Here is a 23,312-nt window from a genome sequence, read left to right on the forward strand (position 1 = left end):
AAATTCACAATTCTGTTTAATTTTCTACCAAAATGTTTCGAGTTTAATTGATTGAGCTACCATTTTGCCAAACAATAAGAAGAAAAAAAACTGATTGAGCTACCGATATCCAATCCAGTAGCTTTAAAGTTTTTTTTTCCGATAACTGTGGAGATCCGGCGATCGAAATAAACCGAAAAATTTAACGCTAGTTTGAGTGACCACACAGAATTTCGAAACTGGATCCGTATTGAAATCAAAACTCCCTCAAAACCACCAGCCCCACCACCTTGTAGTTAGTTTCAAAGTTGTATTTAATTACAACATTTTCTACACGTTATAAGTTTCTGGTGAAATTTGCATGAAAATAAAGAGAACTTATTGACCGTTCCCGTTTTCTTCTTGTTTAGATCTGCTAGTAGATTAAGCTTATGCATTTGTAAACTAGAAATCAATGTTTTCCGGTTTACCGACTATGTACAAAATCGGAATTTCTGATTAGTGTTGATAAATGAAACTTAATATATATATTTTTCAAAAGGGGAAATCGCAAAAAGAACATTCAGAGTGGCAATCGCTTACACTTTAAACCCTGAAATTATTTAACTAGCACATTAAACATTCAAATTGGATTTTGTATCACTAAAAACCTTTTACGTGGCTTACTTGTTCATCAAACCGAAAATGTGACCTCTTGACCTGTTAACATGATGACATGTCAGTTTTTTGTTTTATTATTAATATTTACTTATATTAAAGGGTTAAGTAAAGGCAAAATTTGACATATGTATTTAAATATTTATTTGAAATTATTTATTGATTTCAGAAATCTTTATTTAGAAAATATATTTAATTGTATAATTAATAAATAAAATAAAATATTTTAAAAATAAAAGAAAAATATTTTTTAGTAAGACATTAAATTATTTTTGAAGATCAAACAAAATCTCGAAAGTTTCTAAAATTTTCTTTTAAATTGATATGATTGTTTACGGTAAGACTTTTGACAAAATGATAATGACAATGATGGTTTTACATAAATATATCAAAAATGGGAAGTATAATTTTTTTGTTTGAAGTTATTTATTAATTTAATTAAATGACACTTTTGATATATTATTTAAATGCCATTTTTGATATATCTATTTTCAAAATAAAATTTCTGAAAATTAGAATTAATAAATAGTTTCAAACAATGTCTTTAAAAATATATATTTAAAAATATTTTTCAAAATAACAATGTTTTTAAAGAATCGTCTTCATTTTAAGAAAATATTTCAACTTTTTTTTGAAAATTTTGATTTTTTGATTTTCTGATTTAAAAAAAAAATTATTTATTGCTAGTTATTTATATTAACTATATATTTATGATTTAGATATGTTATAATTAAATATAAGTAAATATTAATTAAAAAAAAATTGACACGTCACCATTATAACAGGTTAACAAATAATTATTTTTGCTTGATGAACAAGTAAGCCATGTCGAAGGTTTTTAGTGATACAAAAACCAACTTGAATGTTTGATATGCTATTTAAATAATTTAAGAAGGTTTCTTATGCTATTTTCCCTTTTTTAAAATGTATTTAAGGATTATTTATTCACGAACAAACATACAAACTAAGCCCATGAAAAGTTGACGCAAGGCTTTTTGCTTTAAGGTTGTTGGATCACGTCGAACAAATAAAACAAACCAATGGATACGAAAAGGCGGCCCGACCCGGAGACTTATAAAAACGTACAACAAACTCAGTCCCCACGTTGGCAGAGAGAGAGAGACATAGCTAAAGAATAGGAAAAGGAGGAGAGGCTTCACTCATCTCCTTCCTTCGCGCCTCTGACGATTTCTCAGTATAGAATTAGGAACAGCTCTCTCTCTCTCTCTCTCTCTCTCTCTCTCTCTCTCTCTCTCTCTCTCTCTCTCTCTCTCTTCTGCCTTTAGAGAAAGTAAACGCAGAGAGATTGGAGAAAAGAATGTCTAATCTTCTCAAGGATTTTCAGGTTGAGGCCAAGAATCCGTCGCTGGAAGCTCGTCAGCGATGGAGATCATCCGTCTCCATCGTCAAAAATCGGGCTCGTCGTTTCCGTATGATCAGCAATCTCGAGAAGCTCGCTGAGAATGAGAAGAAGAGATGTCAGATCCAGGTCTGTCTGTTTTTGTTTTCTTTTTCTCCTCTCTGTCTGTTCTCGTGAGTGTGCGATTTGAGTGTCCTGATATTATATAGTTGGTCATTTTCATCCTTTGATCTTGATTCCTGGTGAATGTTTGGTTTCCTGAAAAAAGTCTTGGGACTTTTTTTTCCTGGAACAGTTTGGAAAGTCTAGTTAGTGATTTCAGTGATAATTGTTTCTAAAAGATATATTTGTACATTTTATTCATATTTTATTAGTTAACAATAGATTATAAATTTTAAGATAACTAATTAACAGTTTTTTACATTTTCTAAACAAAATATCATTAATTATTCACAGAACCAAATATTCAACCAAAATTAAAATAGATTGCAGAATACATATGGTTTCTGAAACGGAAGGCATATTTAATATCAAATTCGAATGCGCTTTTAAAATGCATAAACATAATGTTTCAAAAATAAAAGGAAAATTTTTATTTTAATTATTATTATTATTATTTTTTTAAAGATAAGTTAGAAGTGAATTAAAAAATGGTTTTATGCTATTACCTGATGAACTATTTGCAGTTATGATTCCGTTCAAAATGCTTCTGTTGGCATTGTTGATTACTTTATTTTTTTCTACATAGTGAAGTCGTCTTTTCTATAGATCCTTCACTAAATTTTTTTTTTGTACACAGATCCTTCACTAGATATTTGTTTAGGAATTATGACATTCCCTAATAAACTAGGAATTATCTTTTGCAATAAAATAAAATAAAATAGGGATTATGATAATAAAAAAGTGTAACGGATGAGTTATTTATTACTGCTATTTAATTTGCCACCATATACAGTAGGAGAATGACATAAAACTTAGGTCGTCTCGCATTGAATCAACCAATAGGAAATCTTAGCAGCGTCCCCATCCATCGTTACGCGTTTCTTTAAATTTTAATAAAACTCACTTTCTCGACGTTACATAAAGATATGGTCTGTGCGACTCTCTTCTCTGTGATCCTATCTATAATATTCATATAGCTCTTGACTTTTTTTGGCACTGCATTCTTTCTTTTGACTTCTTGTGCAATGCTTTTAGGAAGTTTCGTAGGAAATTTCGTTTGGAGCGAATCCCATTCTGTTCTGAAAGAGACATTCATCTTTATTTTTCCTACTTGCGTGAATAGGATAAAGAAATAATAACTTTTGTAGTTTTGTCCAAAAAAAAAAAACTTTTGAAGTCGAGAGTCTTTTGGTCTTGGTCGTTTTCTATTTCCTATTGAATTGGAAACGTTATTTTTAAGCTGTTTTTTTTTTTAAAAACGACCATTGATAACAAAACAGTAATCTATTTAACTATTGTAACTGAAAAATTCAACCGTTAAGCAAAGTAAAATAACTCATGCAGACGTGTCCAATGGCAAAGACATCATTGTTACTTGTCTTACTTAGCTCGGGTTGTATCTTGTTGGTATCATTGAAAACTTTGACCATACAACAACACTTTAGATGGTGTGCTGAAAAGATTATAACCCTTTCTCTGTCTTAGAAAGTAATAATGCAAACCAATCTCTGTGGTGGTTTGAGTGTATCTGGTTCTTTAGCCAGTAGATATTGCTTTTTGCCCTTTGGTTCTTCAACCAACCAGCTCACTTTTACTTGTTTATCATATAACACAGGAAAAGATACGGGTTGCCTTCTATGTTCAAAAGGCAGCTCTTCAGTTCATTGATGGTAAGATTTGTTAGAGTTACAGAGATTTGCAGAATTTGTGATTTGTGTAATCCTTTTTTTCTTTTCATCTTGTTTTTCTTTCAGCTGGGGCACGTCGTGAATTTAAACTCACGGATGAGGTCAGACAAGCGGGATTCCACGTGGAACCAGATGAACTTGCTTCAATGGTTCGAAATCACGACACGAGGAGCCTGACAAAGAGCGGAGGAGCTGAAGGAATCGCTCAGAAAGTGTCCGTATCTCTCACCGAAGGCGTCCGTTCCAGTGAGCTACACATCAGAGAGAAAATCTACGGAGCGAATCGATACGCCGAGAAACCAGCCAGATCGTTTTTAACCTTTGTTTGGGAAGCACTCCAAGACGTGACTCTCATCATCCTTATGGTCTGCGCTGTGGTATCCATAGGAGTGGGAGTTGCAACGGAAGGGTTCCCAAAGGGGATGTACGATGGAACGGGCATCTTGCTGAGTATAATCTTGGTGGTCATGGTTACTGCTATCAGTGACTACAGACAGTCTCTCCAGTTCAGAGATTTGGATAGAGAGAAGAAGAAGATCAATATTCAAGTCACTAGAGATGGGAACAGACAAGAGGTGTCCATTGATGACTTGGTTGTTGGAGATGTGGTTCATCTGTCTATTGGTGATAGAGTTCCAGCTGATGGTGTTTTCATAACCGGATACAATCTGGAGATAGACGAGTCAAGCTTATCTGGAGAGAGTGAGCCATCGCATGTCAACAAAGAGAAACCGTTTCTGCTTTCAGGAACCAAAGTCCAAAACGGGTCAGCGAAAATGCTGGTGACGACGGTTGGTATGAGGACTGAGTGGGGGAAGCTGATGGAGACTTTAAGCGAAGGTGGGGAGGATGAGACTCCTCTTCAGGTGAAGCTAAACGGAGTTGCTACAATCATTGGTAAGATTGGTTTAGGGTTTGCGGTGTTGACGTTTGTGGTGTTGTGCATAAGGTTTGTGATAGGGAAAGCCGCTGCTGGTGGGATCAGTCAGTGGTCCTCTGAAGATGCGTTGGTGCTTCTTGACTACTTTGCTATCGCTGTGACCATTATAGTCGTTGCTGTACCTGAGGGTTTGCCTTTGGCTGTGACGTTGAGTCTAGCGTTTGCTATGAAGCAGTTGATGAGGGACAGGGCGCTTGTGAGGCATCTGGCTGCTTGTGAGACCATGGGTTCTTCTACTTGCATTTGCACTGATAAGACAGGGACTTTAACGACTAACCACATGGTTGTCAACAAGGTTTGGATATGTGAGAACATCAAGGAGAGGCAGGAGGAGAACTTCGAGTTGAACCTTGCTGAACAAGTTAAGAATCTACTTATACAAGCCATTTTTCAGAACACAGGTTCTGAAGTTGTGAAGGATAAGGAAGGTAAAACTCAGATCCTGGGATCACCTACAGAAAGAGCGATACTGGAGTTCGGTTTGCTTTTGGGCGGTGACGTTGACACGCAACGCAGAGAGCACAAGATACTTAAGATCGAGCCTTTCAACTCAGACAAGAAGAAGATGTCTGTTCTTACATCTCACTCTGGTGGCAAGGTACGCGCCTTCTGCAAAGGTGCATCTGAGATTGTCCTGAAAATGTGTGAAAAGGTTGTGGATTCAAGTGGAAAATCTGTAACTCTATCTCAAGAGAAGATAGCAGCTGTCTCTGAAGTGATAGAAGGGTTCGCCTCAGAGGCTTTGAGGACTCTCTGCTTGGTTTACACAGATCTTGATGAAGCTCCTAGCGGAGATCTTCCTGATGGTGGCTACACGTTGGTTGCGGTTGTTGGAATCAAGGATCCGGTTCGTCCCGGTGTTAGAGAAGCTGTGAAAACTTGCCAAAACGCTGGAATCACTGTTCGTATGGTGACTGGTGATAACATAAGCACGGCTAAAGCTATTGCAAAAGAATGTGGGATTCTTACAGCAGGAGGTGTGGCTATAGAAGGTTCAGAGTTCCGTAACTTGCCTCCACATGAGATGAGAGCCATTTTACCCAAAATTCAGGTGATGGCTAGGTCTTTGCCGTTGGACAAGCATACGCTAGTCAACAACTTGAGGAAAATAGGAGAGGTGGTTGCGGTTACTGGAGATGGAACAAACGATGCACCTGCGTTGCATGAGTCTGACATTGGACTCGCCATGGGAATAGCTGGGACAGAGGTTAGTTAGTTATGAATGTTCCACACCACTTGTTTGTATGTTGTGTTAATGTTTAAAACTCCACACACAGGTGGCGAAGGAGAACGCTGATGTGATCATAATGGACGACAACTTTGCAACGATTGTGAACGTGGCGAAATGGGGGCGTGCTGTGTATATAAACATCCAGAAGTTTGTTCAGTTCCAGCTTACTGTTAATGTTGTTGCGCTGATCATCAACTTTGTATCTGCTTGCATCACTGGTAAGTAGTAAAAATCAAAATACACACACCGATGATTGAGTTTTCCACCAATGAGTATGATGTTTTGGTTCCCTTTTCAGGATCTGCACCACTCACGGCGGTGCAGTTGCTTTGGGTGAACATGATCATGGACACGCTAGGTGCATTGGCACTAGCGACCGAACCTCCAAACGAAGGTTTGATGAAACGCCAACCAATCGGTAGAACCGCAAGCTTCATCACTAGAGCCATGTGGAGAAACATCATTGGTCAAAGCATTTACCAGTTAATCGTCCTCGGCATTCTCAACTTTTATGGGAAGCAAATACTCAGCCTCAACGGTCCAGACTCAACAGCCGTTCTCAACACCATCATCTTCAACTCCTTCGTCTTTTGCCAGGTAATAAACATTTCAACCATAGTAATAAATAACCAAGTGAACAATAACACTAACTTGATACACGCAAAAACAGGTGTTTAACGAGGTGAACAGCCGAGAGATAGAGAAGATAAACGTGTTTGCCGGAATGTTCAGCAGTTGGGTGTTTGTTGCTGTGATGACTGCAACAGTTGGGTTCCAAGTGATCATTGTTGAGTTGCTTGGTGCATTTGCAAGCACTGTTCCTTTGAGCTGGCAACATTGGCTGCTCTGCATTGTGATTGGAGCCATAAGCATGATTCTAGCCGTTGGTCTTAAATGCATACCGGTTGAGTCCAACAGTCATCATGACGGCTATGAACTGCTTCCTTCCGGTCCTTCTGACTCTGCCTGATCTGACCCCACTTCCTTTAGTACGGTTGCCTACATCCGTTTTCTATATTTGGATTCTTTTTCTACTTAGTGATCTGATTTCAATATGTATAAAATCTAACACGCACGCCAAGCGTTACTAGAAGATTTTTTTTTTTTGTTTGGATTGATTTCCTTTTTGATTTCTTAAAGAAAAAGCTTCTTGCTATAAGCCAGGGGATAAGTGTTTTTGAAGGATCAATCACACATGATAATCATTACTACTTAAGACCTTATTTACCATGGAGCTGATGCTTCTGGAGCTGATGCTTCTGGAGCCAAAGGCAATTAGGAAGATGCAACAGAAACCTATGAATGAACACAGTTTCAACATCAACCAAGATGATGGGCAGGTATCAGGACAGTGACTCCAATGATATGATAACTACTGACTTGATAACCAGTGCAAAAGCACTGAAAAGTTTAAAAAGAAACGAAGAAGATGAATCTGCTTCAACAGCTGAGTAAACCGGCTGAAACATTAGCTAACCTTTAGCAGGTTCTACAGAGTGCTAGGCATTAATGTTTCATATTTACTTAAAAGAGGAACCTTGCTTCAAATGTGGACTTAAACTATGTTCTCTTCCTTCCTCTCTGATATATGGTGTTTTATACATCATTGTATATATGTTTTCTAATTGGTTTTCAAGTCTTTATCGAGTCTTTCTAGTCCTTTTCGAGTCATTACAGGTCTGGAGTTGCACTGGATGGGAGATGGACCTGCTGGAACAAAAGAAGCAGAAAACAGTGCAGTTTGGTGATTTTCACGCAGAACAGTCTGATGACTGTTCCCGATCAAGCGGAACAAGCAGACGGAGTGATCCCGCGATTGTTCCCGACGAATAAGGAAAATACAACATCTCGGGATTTGCCCTAATTATCCTCTTTTTCTCTCTGGCCGCCTGTGGCTTTTGATATAACTTCTTTTTCTATTTTTCTACATGATTCTACGCTACTTTTCATAGAGAAACAGACTCTAGAGCTTTTTACTTTGTGATTTCATACCTTGTAAAGGGAGAAGGATCTCTCTCTCTCTCGTTTTAGAGAAGATCATCCTGAACCCTCTCTTTGTTTCTGTTATATTTATGCAGTATTATTCATCTATGAACTCTGTGTTTTCTATGTTCATGGCTGAGTAGTCGGCTAGCTTGTCTAGGGTTCTAGGGTGTTGATTTCGTGAGCTAAACATAGATAAGTGAATCCATTGATTGTCTTCATTCATAACTGTTCTTATTGCTTGCATTAAACTGGCCGCTTAATGTTAGATCATAGGTTTAATCTGATCATCAAAAGTGCTTAGGTTGCTAGATCTGTTTTGAATGAGCATTGCATCCCTAATCAGCGAAAGTAGATATTAGGGTGTTCTGTGAACCTATCGGACTTGATCTCTATTGCTTGTGATCGCTTCTCACCTCAACGACAGTTAGACGGTGAGATCGATCAGCATAGGGAGCAGTACCACGACAGTGGACTGTTCTACTTGAGTGATCCGAGTTCTAGACTGTTCTTATTAGCACTTGAATAATTGTTTAGCTCACAAGTATTAACACCCGATGAAGTAACCCTAGGCTGGCTTCTCTTTAATCTGAATTCACGTTTACTTTATTTTATTTGCTTCTTGTTACAAAACTCGAAACCCCCATATTGTTTTAGCTTAATATTGATCCTATAGAAATAAAGTGTAAGAGTTGGTCTCTGTGGATTCGATCCTAAAGTGCTACATCGACATACCATTCGATTGTGGTAGTGTGCACATTAGGTTAATTGGTGTGCGTGAACACGAATATCAATTTGGCGCCGTTGCCGGGGACCATCTTTTTACCTTTATTTTTCGGTTATTTATTTAGTCTAAGACCTCTAACTTGCTCTTTTCTCTTTGTTGCAGGAGTTCGCAAGGTTTAGAAAATCAGAACAGACAACAGCCAAGGCCTACTGACACCACCATGGGTGATCACGGTCATCAAGATGATCTCGCTGCAGCAATGCAACTGATGCAACAGCAGATGCTTCAGATGCAGCAGACCATCCAAGCTCAACAGGATGCTGCTCAACAGGCTGCTCTCGCGCGGCAGGAACAAGCAGCGCAAACTGTTCCAATCGGGGAGAGAAACCTTCCGCGGAACATTCCTACTACGCGCTCTGCCATTGTTCCTCCACTCTGCACCAGGCAGGACTTCGAGATCAAGCCTGCTCTGATTGATCTGGTGCAAAGAAAAGTGTTCTCTGGTCTCTCTGCAGAAATTCCAATGGAGCATATTGAGAATTTCGAAAAAGTCTGCAGTTTCACTCGTGCGAATGGTGTGCCACCAGACTACATCAAGTGCATGCTATTCCCATTCTCTCTTGATGGAAAAGCTGCACGGTGGTTGAACTCTCTCCCTACCGGCTCTCTCACTTCGTGGGAACAGGTCCGATCAGCGTTCCTCAACCATTTCTACTCTAAGGCGAGAACAGCTACATTGAGGAACAAGATCACCTCATTCAGACAGCTCCATGATGAGCCTTTTTGTGACGCATGGGAGCGTTTCAATGACTACCAGAGAGAATGTCCTCACCATGGATTTGATGATGATTACCTCGTGGGCATTTTCTATGATGGGGTGGACTGGAAATACCAAGGTGCTCTAAACTCTTCGAGCAATGGAGACTTCATGACTCAGACCACTGATGGAGCGCTCAAGCTGATTGAGAACATGGCATCTAGCTCAACCAATGAGAACCAGGAGAGCGATCGCTCCAAAGAAGTCAACAGTGTACACACCCAGAAAATTGAAGAACTGACAGCTAAGGTCGATCAGCTACTGCAGAACAACCAGGCACAAGGATCTGGCTATCAGAACACCATCCCGCAGAGCAATCAGCAAGTTGTTCCAGCCGCGAGTGCTCCAACTGCAGGGAACAGTCCGCCGGATGATTTGAAGAATCTGAACATTATGATGCAGCAGATGCTCCAGAGCCAGCAACTTCAGGTCAAGGCACTGAATCAGGTTACCGTAGACATCAATACCAGGATGGACAGCATGTTCACTGAGCTGAATTCAAAATATGATACTGTGAGCAACCACATAAAGAAGATTGATGTTCAGCTTGCTCAAACTGCTGAAACTGTTAAAAGACAGCAAGAGATCATTCGTGGAAAAAGTGTGATGAATCCTAGGGTTGAGCACTGTAATGCAACCGAGCAGAGCCGTGACAAATCTGAGGAAAAACAAGCGGAACAACTGTTCGCTGAGATTGTTCTGGGCGCAGAACAGAGAACAGAGCAGTCTGCTAGTTCTAGAGTGACTGCTCCCGCGACTGCTCCCGTTCCCGACGGATCTACTGATATTCCACCAGTGCGAGTCTATGTTCCTAAGGTTCCCTATCCGATTCCACCTAGACACCTAAAGGTGTTGCCTAAGGTAGATGACCCTGGAAAATTTGCTTTTCCATGTTCCATTGCTGGAGTAGAATTTGAGGAAGCTCTTTGTGACTCTGGATCTTGTGTGAATCTTGTCTCAAAGGCGATTGTAGACAAGTTGGGCATTGCTGATGTTGAGCCTTCTCAGGTGACTCTGACTTTTGCAAACTCTTCCAGAGCAGTTCCTTATGGCACCATTCGCAACCTTCCTGTCCAAGTTGGGGACTGTGTTCTCCATACTGAATTTCAGGTTGTTGAGATGAACAAGGATCATGAGATGCCTTTGATCTTAGGAAGAACATTTATGGCTACAGTGGGAGCAATCGTTGATCTGCCTAATAAGAGAGTCTCCTTCTCCCACATCAACAAGAATGTCTTCTATCAGGCTGTTCCCACCAGATTTCAGAAACTACACGCCTCTAACATCTCAGTGTTCAGTGGGGAAAAGCTGAAGGTTGTTCCAAGGAAGGAGCTTGGTAAAAACAGTGAGTTCAAGGAAGTTCTGAATGGAGATCCTCACAATGATACCAAGAAACTCAATGGGAATGCAAGGGTGAAAGAGAAAGTCCAGAAGAAAAGGGTCAAAGGAGATCCTACTATGACTTTGACACCTCACTGGTGTGATGAGAAATTCATTGAGTATGAGGTAAAGTGCAAGGGTACCTCTAAACCTTTCTCTAAAGTCAGAGTTATTCTCACTGATGAGCTGAAAGAGAAAGGAGAAGCTGCTGTGAAAGGGTTGTTGAGCAGAGTTTTGAAGCTGAACATGTCTGATTGTGGAGCTTGTTTTGGAACAAGCCCTCATGCTCAACCCGACTGATCCCTGTCACCAAGTCAAGCTAGTGACTTTAACCAAGCGCTTGGTGGGAGGCAACCCACTGGTAAGTGTAAATATAACTTGGTTTTGTTTTTGTTTGCTTATTTTTGTTTTAGTTTATTGAGTTTCAGGTCAAAAAGCAGAAAAATTCGAGATACTTCGAAAAATTCTGGGTTGCAGAAACGGAGTTTCCTGTTCTGCAGGAGCCAAGAACAACCGCCCAGGTGAAAATCTGGCGACAGAACACCCAGAATTTTTCGGAGCACCCGCTCCAGGTAAGTATCTCGACCAAAAAATTTGTATATTCTGGTTTTCACCTTCTCTCTGATTTATTTTCACACCGAGACGTTGTGAAGTAAGTCTGGGGGAGGGTCTTCGTCGTTTACTAACTCGTTTCTTTCTTTTGTTTATCTTTTGAGTCAGTCTGAGTCAGTTTTTAGGATCGAGTCAGTCAAAGTTTTGTGGGAATTAGGACCTTATTATGTGTTGATCACTAACCACCTCGTGCTTTAGTTGTCTTATTCAGTGACCTTAGCAGTGGCGAAAGACACACATGTGGACCCGGAACACCCTGACATATCTCACTTGATTCTCCAGAAGTTCTCAGCCGATCAGGTTACACTGGGTAGACTTAACTCCAAATAACTTGAACCTAATCTGGACTGAAATTCTTCTTGTTATGGGCACTAGATCAGGGAAACGAGAACTACACTCAGGACTTCTTATTCTTTCTATCCATCTTGTTGTTCCTGAGTGGCTAGCTCATCTTTAGCTAGTTCCCACCCTGCGCCTTAGCCTTTATTCCGCCTTCATGCATTTGTTTTTCAGTGTTCTATGTGCAGATATGTGCAAAAAGGTCGGAGAGGAAAGGATCGACGCAGCCTCTTACTCGTTACTGCTGCGCAGATTCAGTCAGAAGGAGAACAAGCAGATTAAGGGAGCAAACCGCTCCATAACCAACGAGCTGTTCAAGAACATGGGTGGAGAACCAGAATGATTTGAATCAAAACCACCAGTGGCATCCTTTACATCACATGTTACCTCTTTCTTCGTCACCTCACCATTTCTTTTTGTACTTGTAAAAAAAAAAAAAAATATTAAAAATTAAAAAAAAAAAAAAAAAAATCTATCTTTCATTTTATTTAGCATATGGTGATGAAGAAGGAGAAGAATTCAGGATACATGAGCCATTGGGAAGGTCGAGCAGAAGAGTAGGTATCAATATGAAGGGATGAGGAGCAGACAGATGAGCGGAGCAGTCTGATGCTTGTCTGTAAACTGCAGAGTTTCTTATGACACACACACACACACGCCAAGATGTACCCAAAGTTTATTTTTCCAAATCGATAATTTCTAATACCATTAAATCATTGAGTACTTTGGTAAAGATGTTTCAGAAACGCAATCAAAGACAAAGAATCAAATCATTTAGAGATCTTCTCAAGCTTCTCATCAGCATCGTTCAGCGCACGCACAAGATGCAGTATACGGTACTTTTGCTTCTCGTTTTCAGAGGTCAACTTCTCCACCTAGAAGAAGAATCAACAGTCAAAAACTCCAAAGAAAGAAAAGAAAAAAAAACACAAAGGTAATGAACTGTAAGGAAGGAGAGATGATTACCTTGTCCTGTTCTTGCTTCACCTTCTCGTTAGCTTCTTCAAGCTTCGACTGGATTTGGTTGATCTTCTCCACAAGTTCGGCATCTGGAACATCTGAGAACAAAACAACAACAACGGACAGAGAAGTAAATCAATCAAACACTTGTTGTTTCAGAGATTACTAGTATGAAGAAAGAACCTGTCTTGGTGGAGGCAAGAGCAGCTTCAAGCCTAGCTAACCGATCCTACAAAAACAACAACATTAACAATGGTTTTAGGAATTGTTTGTTCTATCTCGTCGGATGATTACATTAATAATGGATAAGATCAAATCCGAGAACAAAAGGAAAAGCAAAAAGACTCTAACTTTGAATCAATCGTTAAGGGTTTTAGGTTAAAAAAAAAGAAGAAGAAGAACCTGAGCTTCGGTGGCTCTGTGAAAGAAGGGTTTCAATGTCTCTGGTAGCTGATCCTCTGCCATTACTTCACACACCTCCTCCTCCTCCGGTTGATCCAGTTTTTCTTTTAAACTAAAACCACTTTCTTAGGCCTGGTTTGTCCGGCTTGTTCCGGTTATTCAATTCGCTTTCTTCAGCTTGATTCGGGTATCCGTAGAACTCTTGGTCAGTCCAAAACCCAATTGAACTTGTCCGGTTGGACCATTTCAGTTTTGGAGAGTAATAAACCGTCCATATTAGATAATGGTCCAAATAAATGTATACAGATTTTTTCCTCTAAACTTTGAAATTATATTTTTTCTCCAAAACTACAACACTACTTTCTCTTACCAAAACTATAAAACTACGTTTTCCATTTAAAATTATATTTTTCTGTCAAAATAAAAAAAAAATATTTTCCAGAAGAGAACCAACAAAAATTTCCTTTTTTTTTACCAAAAACAGAAATTATAACAAAACCAAAAATCAGAATTTCTCACCCTAAAAAAGAAAAAACAATACTTAAGTTCACCCTTGAACTTATGAATTCACCACTTTCCTTATTTCAATCATATTACCATAAATATTAATGTCACATAAATAAATAAATTATAAATTACAAATAAAATAAACTTTAAATCATAAACTCTAAATTCGAACCCTAAAATCAAATCTTAGATCTTAAATTTTAAACCCTAAACCCTAAACCCAAACCTATATCCTAAACCCAAACTATATACCCTAAATCCTAAATCTAAATTTAAATCCTAGACCTTAAACTCAAACCATAAACTCTAAACCCTAAACCCAAACTCTAAACCCTAAATCCTAAACCATCAACCCAAACTGTAAACCATAAACCCGAACTCTATACCCTAAAATGTATTTGAAAATACATTTGATGATCATTAACCCAAAGGTATTTGAAAATTTTGGGTTTATAGTTTACAGTTTGGGTTTAAAGTTTAGAATTTAGGGTTTAGAGTTTGGGTTTAGGGTTTAGAGTTTGTATTTAGGGTTTATGGTTTGAGTTTATGATCTAGAATTTAAATTTAGATTTAAGATTTATGGTATATAGTTTGGGTTTAGGGTATAGGTTTGGGTTTAGGGTTTAAAGTTTGGTTTAAAATTTAAGATCTAAGATTTGGGTTTAGGGTTCGAATTTAGAATTTATGATTTAAAGTTTATTTTTTTGTAATTTATAATTTATTTATTTATGTGACATTAATATTTATGGCAATATGATTGAAATAAGGAAAGAGGTGAATTCATAAGTTCACCTCAGGATGAACCTAAGTATTGTTCAAAGAGAAATCATATGTTCCCGCTAAAACCAGATAATTACATATTCATGTCAAAATAGAGAAATTGTGTTTTCTGCCAAAACCGTTATTTTTTGCCAAACCCGAAAATTACGTTTTCTTGCCAAAATCAAAATTATGTTTCCTTTCCAAAACACAAAATTATGTTTTCTGTTAAAATTATGTTACCAGTCCAAAAATATAATATGTTTAAAGCAAATTTACAAAAATGCTGCCCTATACTTGTATTGAACCTTCTCTAAAAGTCTTGTAAGCTTCCTGGCTACTACACCAGTCCAACAAGATATATCTGTTATTGGTGCCCCAAACTTGGCTATACAATTTGGCGTCCCAAGTCTATGCTTCACGGACTTAACTCCAGGGCTTAGACCTGACTGCATATGATACCTCAATTTTTAATGCAATTATCATAAACAGAAATATTAATATTTAGGGACTTAATCGGTCAAAAGAACTACGAAAAGATCACACGGTTTATCATGTAAACGAAACTAACTAAACTCTTACCTCCAAAATTTCTTCTTAACAAACCTTTTGTTTTTTTCCTCCAGTCTCCTACCTCATTTCGGTTCCCTTTTCCAACAAGTGTCTTACTAAACCGAATGAAACCAAAACTTATAACTTCATAAGCTGGTTTTCCGTTGCAACACACAGCTATAAAATAGTTTACAAAAAACACACAGCTATAAAATAGATAGAATATGTTCAATTTTTCTTTTTAGTTTGGGTAATCGAGTGCCCTTACTTGTGGTCAAGAATGCACCAATAAAACATGCATGCTTAATTAAAACTAGCTTTTGACCCGCGCGTCCGCGCGGGTTTGTGTTTTCGGAATTTTTTTATCAACATGTGCTAATATAGATACATAACTTTTAACATATAACTTTTGTGTTTTACTTTTATATAACATGTAGACATATAACATTCTTATTGTAATTGGATCATCCATATATATGTTTTTCTTTTGAACAATATTATGTGTCTTTACAAATCTTCTAAATGTGTATCCTTGTATGAATAAACACACACAAAATTATTTTTACAGAAAATTTATTATTTTATGGAAAAATAATTTAGCATGTTTTATTTCTAATTACTTTTATCAAGAAAATCATCAAAACATGGCCTAAAGATAAAAAAAAACATATTTATGTGAATAATATAAATGGAGAATATATATAACAACTCTTTGACCAAAAGAAATATATATAACAACTCAGTTGGCAAAAAAAATATATATAACAACTCTTAATAAGATAAAGATGGATCTGTATGAAATAAATATTTAGGCCAAGATTAGGCTTATTTGATGGGCTAATGCTAAATCAAAAGCCCTGAATAAGTAATGAGTGGTCCATTTACGGTACAATAATTAACCAAACTGCTTCTTGGTTTATAAAAGAAGCAAAACGTTAGATTAAATCTCAGTGGCATAGGTTGGTAATTTTTGAGAAAAACTAAGGGTTATTTCGTTTTTGTATTTCAGTTTTAATAGAATAGATAGTACAAAATATAAAACAAATAAAAATGAATATTAGTAACTATTACAATTTGAAACATTCATTCCGGCGTATATACACGGATGAATCATCTAGTTGATATTAATCTATACTTATACTTAAATAAATTTTATCCCCATTGTAACTGATCATAGTCTATTCAACAGACAACGTGCTTAAACAAATTTTATCCCCAAACATATTAAGCTTAAACAATTGACAAGTGAAGTGATGTCAAAAGATTATTACAAGTGAAACAAGAGACCAACGTCAACTTCTTTCAGCTTTTTTGGTTGGTTGGTTGGTTGATGATGAATCTTGTGGTAATTGATAGATATGGTTAGTGGCGAGGCTCAAGTCTCTAGAGGAGGCGGCTGCACCGCTTGTGACATTCCTTTTGAACACTAATGCTGTTCAGGAGCTAAGAGCTGACAAGCCGTACAATATCCAGATGCTAAAAGAACGTTACCAGGTTGTGTTTTTTTTTGTCTGATTTTGTGTTGTTTTTTTATCGAGGAATTAAGTTTTGATGCGCAATGTTGTTTTTATCAGATTGGTCCAGACCAGATTGAGGCATTGTATCAGTACAAGAAACTTTGCTCTAACCTTGAGAGAAGTATGAGTGCCTTGTGGGGAAAGCTAGCGTCTGAAATATTGATGCAGAACTGGGACATTGCACTTGAAGAGCTCTACCGTCTCAAGGATATTATTGACTTCGAAGGTCTGCTTCTTCTAGCTTTTGCAGCATTTTGAGAGACCTTGTTGATGTGAGTTATAGATACTAATTAGCATTTTGGTATTTCAGAGTTATCTACTAATTAATTAGCATTAGCCAGGTGCAGAACAGGATTTGGTTGATGCATTGGGGTCTTTACATCTTTTTTCCAACCATGAAAACGGAAGGACTCAAATCATTGATCGTTTTATCCAAGACAAGTAAGTTTAAACACCTTTTCTTTCATCTGCTATGAAGTTATGCATTGGTGGTGTTCATGCAGTATTGGATACTAATATTATATAGGTTTTTAGGTATCTGAATGCCATACAAACTAGTGATCCACATTTGCTGCGTTCATTGTCAACAAAAGGAGAAGGCCTCAGTTGAAAGAATTCATTAAGGTCATTCAACAAGAGCACTACTCCTACAAAGATCCTATTGTGGAGTTTCCTGTCATGTGTGTTTGTCAATTATAACTTTGATGGGGCTCAAAAGAAGATGAAAGAGTGTGAAGAGGTCACCATTGTGAACGATCCATTCCTTGGAAAGCTGAGTTGAGGATGGAGACTTTTCAAGTGTGCAACTGAGAGATGAGTTTCTTGAAAATGGCCTCCTCTTTATCTTCGAAACCCATTTCAGAATTCATCAGAGGATTGATATGCGGTAACTTATCATATTATGCTTAATTGTATTTGTTAAGGTCCTTGCTGCTTTTTATTTAAGGCAGGAAGAGTTGATCTTGTATTCATATTGAGAATATCATGGCTTTGTCAGGGTGCTTGCTGAGAAATTGAATATGGTGAGGAGGCAGAGAGATGGATTGTGAACCTTATCCGCACCTCAAAGCTTGATGCCAATATTGGTTCCGAGTCGGGAACCGTAATCATATATGGAGCCTACTCAGCCCAACGTGTAAGAAGAATACTATATTATGTCAAAATCCTCTATGGCTGAAAATGTTACAACCTAAACTCCTTTATGTATGCAGGCATGAACCGTTGGTTAACCACACCAAAGCCTTATCAGGACGGACTTACAAGTTAGTGACTCAGCTCTTAGAACATTCACAGGGGCTAGCAGCTAGATAAATCACAATTTTGCTGTCGATTCTTATCTTTAACCCCTCTCCTGATAATCTTGGCTTTGTTTTTGACTGGAATCAATTCTTTATTTGCTTTGAACTTTCCTCTACTCTGGATTCATGTCTACACATTTGGTCATCTTTGCAAAAACTGTTATTGTTACTTCTTTGATATTGTTGCTGTTTAAGCCTCAAAGCGTTTGAAGGTTTTAAGGTTCTTGACTTTTGATTAAGCCAACCTAGATATTTAATTTACATCAGAGTATTTCAAATTCGATGAAGATAACAATCATAGCATCTCACCAGCAAACAAAACTTCAAATATTTTGTATTATGACACTGTAAAGAAGGAGTCGTCTCTATTAAGTATATAAAATTACACCAGTAATCCAACACACCAGTCGTAAAAGACTGAGATCTCCATGTCTTTAATCTAACCTATGGGAAGCTTCTTCAGTATGAAGCTTCTTCAGTATGAAGGTTTCAATTTCTTTGGAGGTGGGTTTCCTCCAGAGAGCACCACATATGAATAGAAACACAACATGGCAGCACTGCAATAATTAAGAAAAAAAAAGACATAAACACATGGTTACATCATGAAGCCACTAAAAGATAGACTCTGTTATAGATCATTCTCACCTGACGACAGCAAAAATACCAGCAGGAAACAGCTTCTTATTCTGCATAAGAACACCATTAAGCAATTGAAGTCAAGCAAGCAAAAAAAAATAAACAATCAGCATGATCACAGAGATGAATTACCATAGAATAAGCAGTGAAGTTCTTCCAGAAGACGACAGCTGAAAGCACTGCAATTTTAAGGTTCCGAAAAAATGAGTAAGCACAAAAGATAACATCATTCACTACAAAATGATCTTTGGTTCAGAGCTGACCACTTGTTATAATCACACAGTATACTTGTATGGATTTTCAGACATCCACTTCTCATGTCTTTACCAGTATTCTTTTAAAGACAATAAGTGAAAGATTACCTGCTTGACCAAGTATATAAGGGAAACTAGATTTTCCCTGACGCCAAATCTTTAAGCTCAAAGTACTAAGAGCTAGAAGGCCACCACCGTAGAGGACCCCAGTACTTAAACTTGTTAGGTTCCGTGAAAACGCAAATCCAAGCAACCCTCCACTCATAACGAGACCACCTGACAAAGTGTCCGGTAACAACTTCAACAGGAAGCTCAGCAATCCTATTGAAAACTAAGTTTTTTTAGAAAGAGTGACAAAGTATACTACCATAAGGAATGCCGAAACAGAAGTCGTGGATCTTTGCTGCTCTTTTCGGCTGTGCCGTGGCAACATGCTCCTCTACCGGTTCTGGTGTTTTCTCAACAAAAGGTTTAGAAACTTCAGCTGCTGTATAGCTCAGAGAAGCTGGTGTTGTTTCTGAGCTATTCCCATCAAGGCTTCTAACTACAAAACACTGCATCATCAAAAGAGTATTAACCACTAGTTACACTACCAATCCCCCAATATGGATAATGAAGATTGTTTCAAGCTAATCTGGGTACGACTAAAATCAATCAAGATCGTAACTTTTTGAGATGGGCATCATCGTAGCCATCTCGAGATGAAGAAATCTACGTTCTTTTTTCAGGAGAAGTTTACCTCGGGGCGAGACCTAAGGCATTGAAACGGTCGGTTTTGGAAGTGGAATTGGCGATTGGTGGTGGAGGAGAAACACGCAAGCTGAGAGGTTTTCGTCGCCATATTTTCAGATCTGAGACTCAAAAAATTGGAAGTGCAAAAGTCAAAGCAGATTTGTTTTTTTTGATTCATCCGGCGTTAAGGACTTTTCGCTTGCTGAAATGAAGACGATGATGACCGGGGAATCGTGACCGTCCATTCGGTTTTGAAAATCTGACCGGTCTAAAATGACAGCGTATATGAATTGTTATTCGGTTTAGTCGGCTCAGGCTTTGATTTCGGTTTGTTCTTTTTTGAAGTATGTTTCCCTTTTGACCACATCATTCTCTAGCTTTCTTCTCTAACAAACAAGCAAGTCACATTGACAAGAATCCAAATACACAACTGGAGTAGAATGCTAAAACCCACTAAACTGCTTAAAAAAAAACTGTCGAGAGAATCAAACGACATTAGGTGATTAACATAAACAACATTCTGCACCCTATCTTGCCCGTCTGCATCCCAAATCTATTAAGAAAGAAATGGAGAATCAGTATCATGTTGATTCTTTTCTGTAATGAATTATTTTCTGGAGTACTAAGTAATAGTTAAATTACGTGATATATGTTTTATCATGAATATATAAGGTTTAACGAGCCAACGACCTCCAAATCATTACAAAAGCTCTCAAACCTGTAACTGCAGTTATCTTTGAATGAAATATATATTTAGATAACTACATAGGTGTTAGTTAAGATACTTCCCATGTAGTTAGATGAACTGGTTATCTAATTCCCATGTAGTGCCAATGGGTTTGCCCGTCGCCAGTAACTTAGATCTTCCCAAGAGATTAGTCAGTTTTCGGGTGCGGATATTCTCAAGTTACTAAAAAAAGATTTAGATGTAAAATTAAAATAAATCAGCAATTTAACATAACACATGTCATTGGTGTAAAAAGTTGCAAAAGGAACCCACATGGAATGGTAGATTCTCTCTCTTCTCTCTTCTCTCTCCTAAACTTTTCTAGAGAGAAGGAAAAATCGCGGTGGATCCCTGTTTCTGTTCTTCTCCCTTGCTAGCATACATCGACTCCGGTGTACGGTGGTCTCCTTGACGCCGTGCAGCTGGCTCTTGACTCCGGTGGTTTGTGCGCTTTCCTAGATGAAATCATTCGGCTTAGTAAGTGGTTCCGTTGGAGACGTCGGTGGTGCTCTCCCGAGAATCTTTTTTTGGGTTTAGATTGGAGGCTGCGGTTATGAAGAGAGGAGTATGTGTTTGGAGAGATCTCGAAGATCGTCGATTGATGCTCTCTGAAACTCACGATTTATGACTTTCGATTATCCGATACGTCCAATACAGTTGTTGGAGGTGGATTCTCAGTGGTGGTGGTTGTGGATGAGATCCCGGTGATACCGGTGACAGGAGAATTATTTGGTTTGGAGAAGTTTAAGCCGAGAAAGATGACGGACGTTCGTGAAACTGTTTCGTCTCCGGTGTGATATGGGGGCTTGCCGTGAATCGCCGGTCATGTCTCCGGCGTAGGAAGTCGAGGCGGTGTAATGGTGGGATTTGTGACGCGTGGTTGGACGCGTGTATGTGTGATGACGACGCGTGTTTGGATTTAGTTTTTTGAATTGACGCGTGTTGTGGTGGGTTCAGTGGTGGGCATGTCCGTTTTTAAGTTTGCCCTTTAGTTTGGGTTTTTGTTTACTGTTTTTTAGTTTTGTATGGGCTTTGTCCCTTTGGACCTCGGCCTTTTATCAATATAAATTCAGTTGGCAAAAAAAAAAACACATGTCATTGGTGTGACAATCGGAGCAAAAAAAATGGATGACTTTTCCTCACATTTTAATGTTCAACAACAAACAGCAGCAATACACTATACGGTACGGTCCAAGCCTCACCGACAACAAGTCTTTTGACTTTTCTGGTTCATCACCGTTAAACTCTCACGTGCACATAGGTCTGGACAGGATCAGATAGCCCGTTTTGGAGTATTTATGATTTGTTTTGAATGTTACAAATATCTGATTTTATGAATTTTTTTTGCTTTGGAAGAATACTTTCTTCCGGTCAAAAATAGATATCTAAAAAATCTCCTACATATTAAAGGAGAAGCATTTTTAAGGCTTTCCTTAAACAATTTTTGTGAGAATGCATGAGAAGGCTCGGATCTACGTGTCACTCTGTGAGCGAGTTTAAAAAAACGGAGCATTTAATTCTTTGCTTTGTTTCCTTATTTGCTTCCATTACAAGAAACGAATCCAGTTTTTTTTTTTCATTCATGCGCGAACTGTGTTGACGTTAAACGTGTAGAAACAACTACATTTCCAACTTATGGTTTGAATCCCCATTTCAGCATGTTGATAAAGAGCGTACGAAACTCACCACCACGAAGCGAGTATCTCGAGTATCCCACGTTCGGTATCGACAGATCCTCGAGAGCAGCTTCGTCTAGCTGCACACCGATCTTCCTCTCGAGATTATCTCGAGTGACCGCACTCGCGTGCAGAACCATCGATGTCCTGAGAAGCCTGAGCAAGAACCTCGTCGAAGCGACGTGATCTTCGCTAGGGAGCAGCTCCACGATCTCTTCGAGCAGACTTCGCTGATCGTCATGAGAGTAGTATACGTCATCAACGTAGCTACTACTACTAATACTACCTTCATCTGGAGACGACGAAGAACCAACGTGCCTAGAACAACAGACGCTGCTATCACCTCAGCTTTGACGCCTCTCGATGCAACGGTTTGAATAAACCTTTTGTAAATCGAAAAGTCGAGGAACGATGAGACATCATTGAACCACCAGTTACTACTACCGCTCGTGGACTTAGTTTGTTGTCGTATACCGTTCCAGACAGTCACTTCCGAGATCGGCCAGTTGAACAAACTCGTCTCCTCCTCCGCAGCGTAAGAAGCCTTGACGGCTAAAGAATAAACGCACCTAGAAACAATGCCGAGCTCTTCGGCGATAGGTAGTAGGAGGAGCTTTCTCTCGCAGCAGCTCTCCAAGGCTCTGATGGAATCTTCCCAGTTAGTCAACACGTCGTCGTTGAGGAAACTCTCGGTGAGGTAGACGAGGTTCGCGTTCCCGTAGTTCTCGCTCATCTGGAGATACTCTGCCGCGCATCTGAGGCTCACGACGTTTTCGGCCGTGACCTCGATTCTCACGCCGTAGCAGAAGTTGGCCACGAGGAGGAACGTGTCTGGTCCGCCGGGGATGTCGTGGAGCTGAGCGTGGGACGACGTCGTCTCGGAGGCTTTGCTGAAGAGAGCTTCTAGGTATCTGCTTCTCGACAGCAACGGAAACTTGTGGAGGTGGAAGGTTTGGTCTTGTACTTGGATCACCACATCGGGTTTAAGACCAGTTGAGCAAATCCTGATTACAAAGATTTTTTATTTATTAATTATTTAGTTATAAATCCATTAAAGAAGAATGAAGAAGAGGAGGGGACTGACCATGTGTGACCACTTAGATGAAAGACTTCGGATTTGGAACCAAGTTTCAAGCAAGCCATCTCTTTAGTTTTTTTAATAGTTGCAAAATAAGTTTTTATAGACGTACGCTTTTTTGATTATATGAATATGAGACCGAGTCTTGTGGATAGATAGGATTAGATACAGAGAAGGCGATGCTTTTTCTCCAGTTTGCGTTAAGTATCTGTTACAAAGTTTTTTCTTCCCCCTTTATTTTCTCTGGCATCACGTCATCGTTCTCTCCCTTCGAGTCTTGCCGTCTTCTGTCGCGGGTTCTTGACCCCGAGATCGATGAGCCAGCCCTTAGCGTAGACG

At 38.7% G+C, this 23,312-nt stretch overlaps 3 protein-coding genes, 1 non-coding gene and 2 pseudogenes across 4 annotated transcripts; 2 read left to right on the plus strand and 4 right to left on the minus strand.

The window, feature by feature from the left end:
- Positions 1-1,746: 1,746 nt before the first annotated feature.
- On the plus strand, positions 1,747-7,180 carry LOC108812968 (putative calcium-transporting ATPase 11, plasma membrane-type). Its single transcript, XM_018585375.2, has 6 exons — positions 1,747-2,125; positions 3,774-3,828; positions 3,913-5,993; positions 6,064-6,235; positions 6,316-6,614; positions 6,688-7,180. The coding sequence occupies exons 1-6, from the start codon at positions 1,955-1,957 to the stop codon at positions 6,985-6,987; spliced, it is 3,078 nt and encodes a 1,025-aa protein (XP_018440877.1). The 5' UTR covers positions 1,747-1,954; the 3' UTR covers positions 6,988-7,180.
- A 2,280-nt stretch (positions 7,181-9,460) lies between these two features.
- On the minus strand, positions 9,461-9,567 carry LOC130498170 (small nucleolar RNA R71). Its single transcript, XR_008937092.1, has one exon. It is a non-coding gene; the product is annotated as a small nucleolar RNA R71 (small nucleolar RNA).
- A 2,970-nt stretch (positions 9,568-12,537) lies between these two features.
- On the minus strand, positions 12,538-13,395 carry LOC108809656 (uncharacterized). Its single transcript, XM_018581812.2, has 4 exons — positions 13,238-13,395; positions 13,019-13,064; positions 12,842-12,933; positions 12,538-12,750 (listed from the first exon to the last, which is right to left on the minus strand). Exons 1-4 carry the CDS (start codon positions 13,298-13,300, stop codon positions 12,646-12,648), a joined length of 306 nt encoding a protein of 101 aa, XP_018437314.1. The 5' UTR covers positions 13,301-13,395; the 3' UTR covers positions 12,538-12,645.
- Positions 13,396-15,923: 2,528 nt separating this feature from the next.
- On the plus strand, positions 15,924-18,026 carry LOC108808451 (eukaryotic translation initiation factor 3 subunit E-like; annotated as a pseudogene).
- Positions 18,027-18,175: 149 nt separating this feature from the next.
- LOC108807420 (protein FATTY ACID EXPORT 1, chloroplastic) lies at positions 18,176-19,679 on the minus strand. The gene is made up of 6 exons (XM_018579708.2): positions 19,500-19,679; positions 19,128-19,314; positions 18,869-19,036; positions 18,639-18,685; positions 18,516-18,556; positions 18,176-18,427 (listed from the first exon to the last, which is right to left on the minus strand). Exons 1-6 carry the CDS (start codon positions 19,668-19,670, stop codon positions 18,346-18,348), a joined length of 696 nt encoding a protein of 231 aa, XP_018435210.2. The 5' UTR covers positions 19,671-19,679; the 3' UTR covers positions 18,176-18,345.
- Positions 19,680-21,852: 2,173 nt separating this feature from the next.
- Positions 21,853-23,038, minus strand: LOC108808450 (putative BTB/POZ domain-containing protein At5g13600; annotated as a pseudogene).
- Positions 23,039-23,312: the final 274 nt, after the last annotated feature.

This window comes from Raphanus sativus, chromosome 7 (genome assembly GCF_000801105.2).
Source record: "Raphanus sativus cultivar WK10039 chromosome 7, ASM80110v3, whole genome shotgun sequence".
NCBI classification, from domain to species: domain Eukaryota; kingdom Viridiplantae; phylum Streptophyta; class Magnoliopsida; order Brassicales; family Brassicaceae; genus Raphanus; species Raphanus sativus.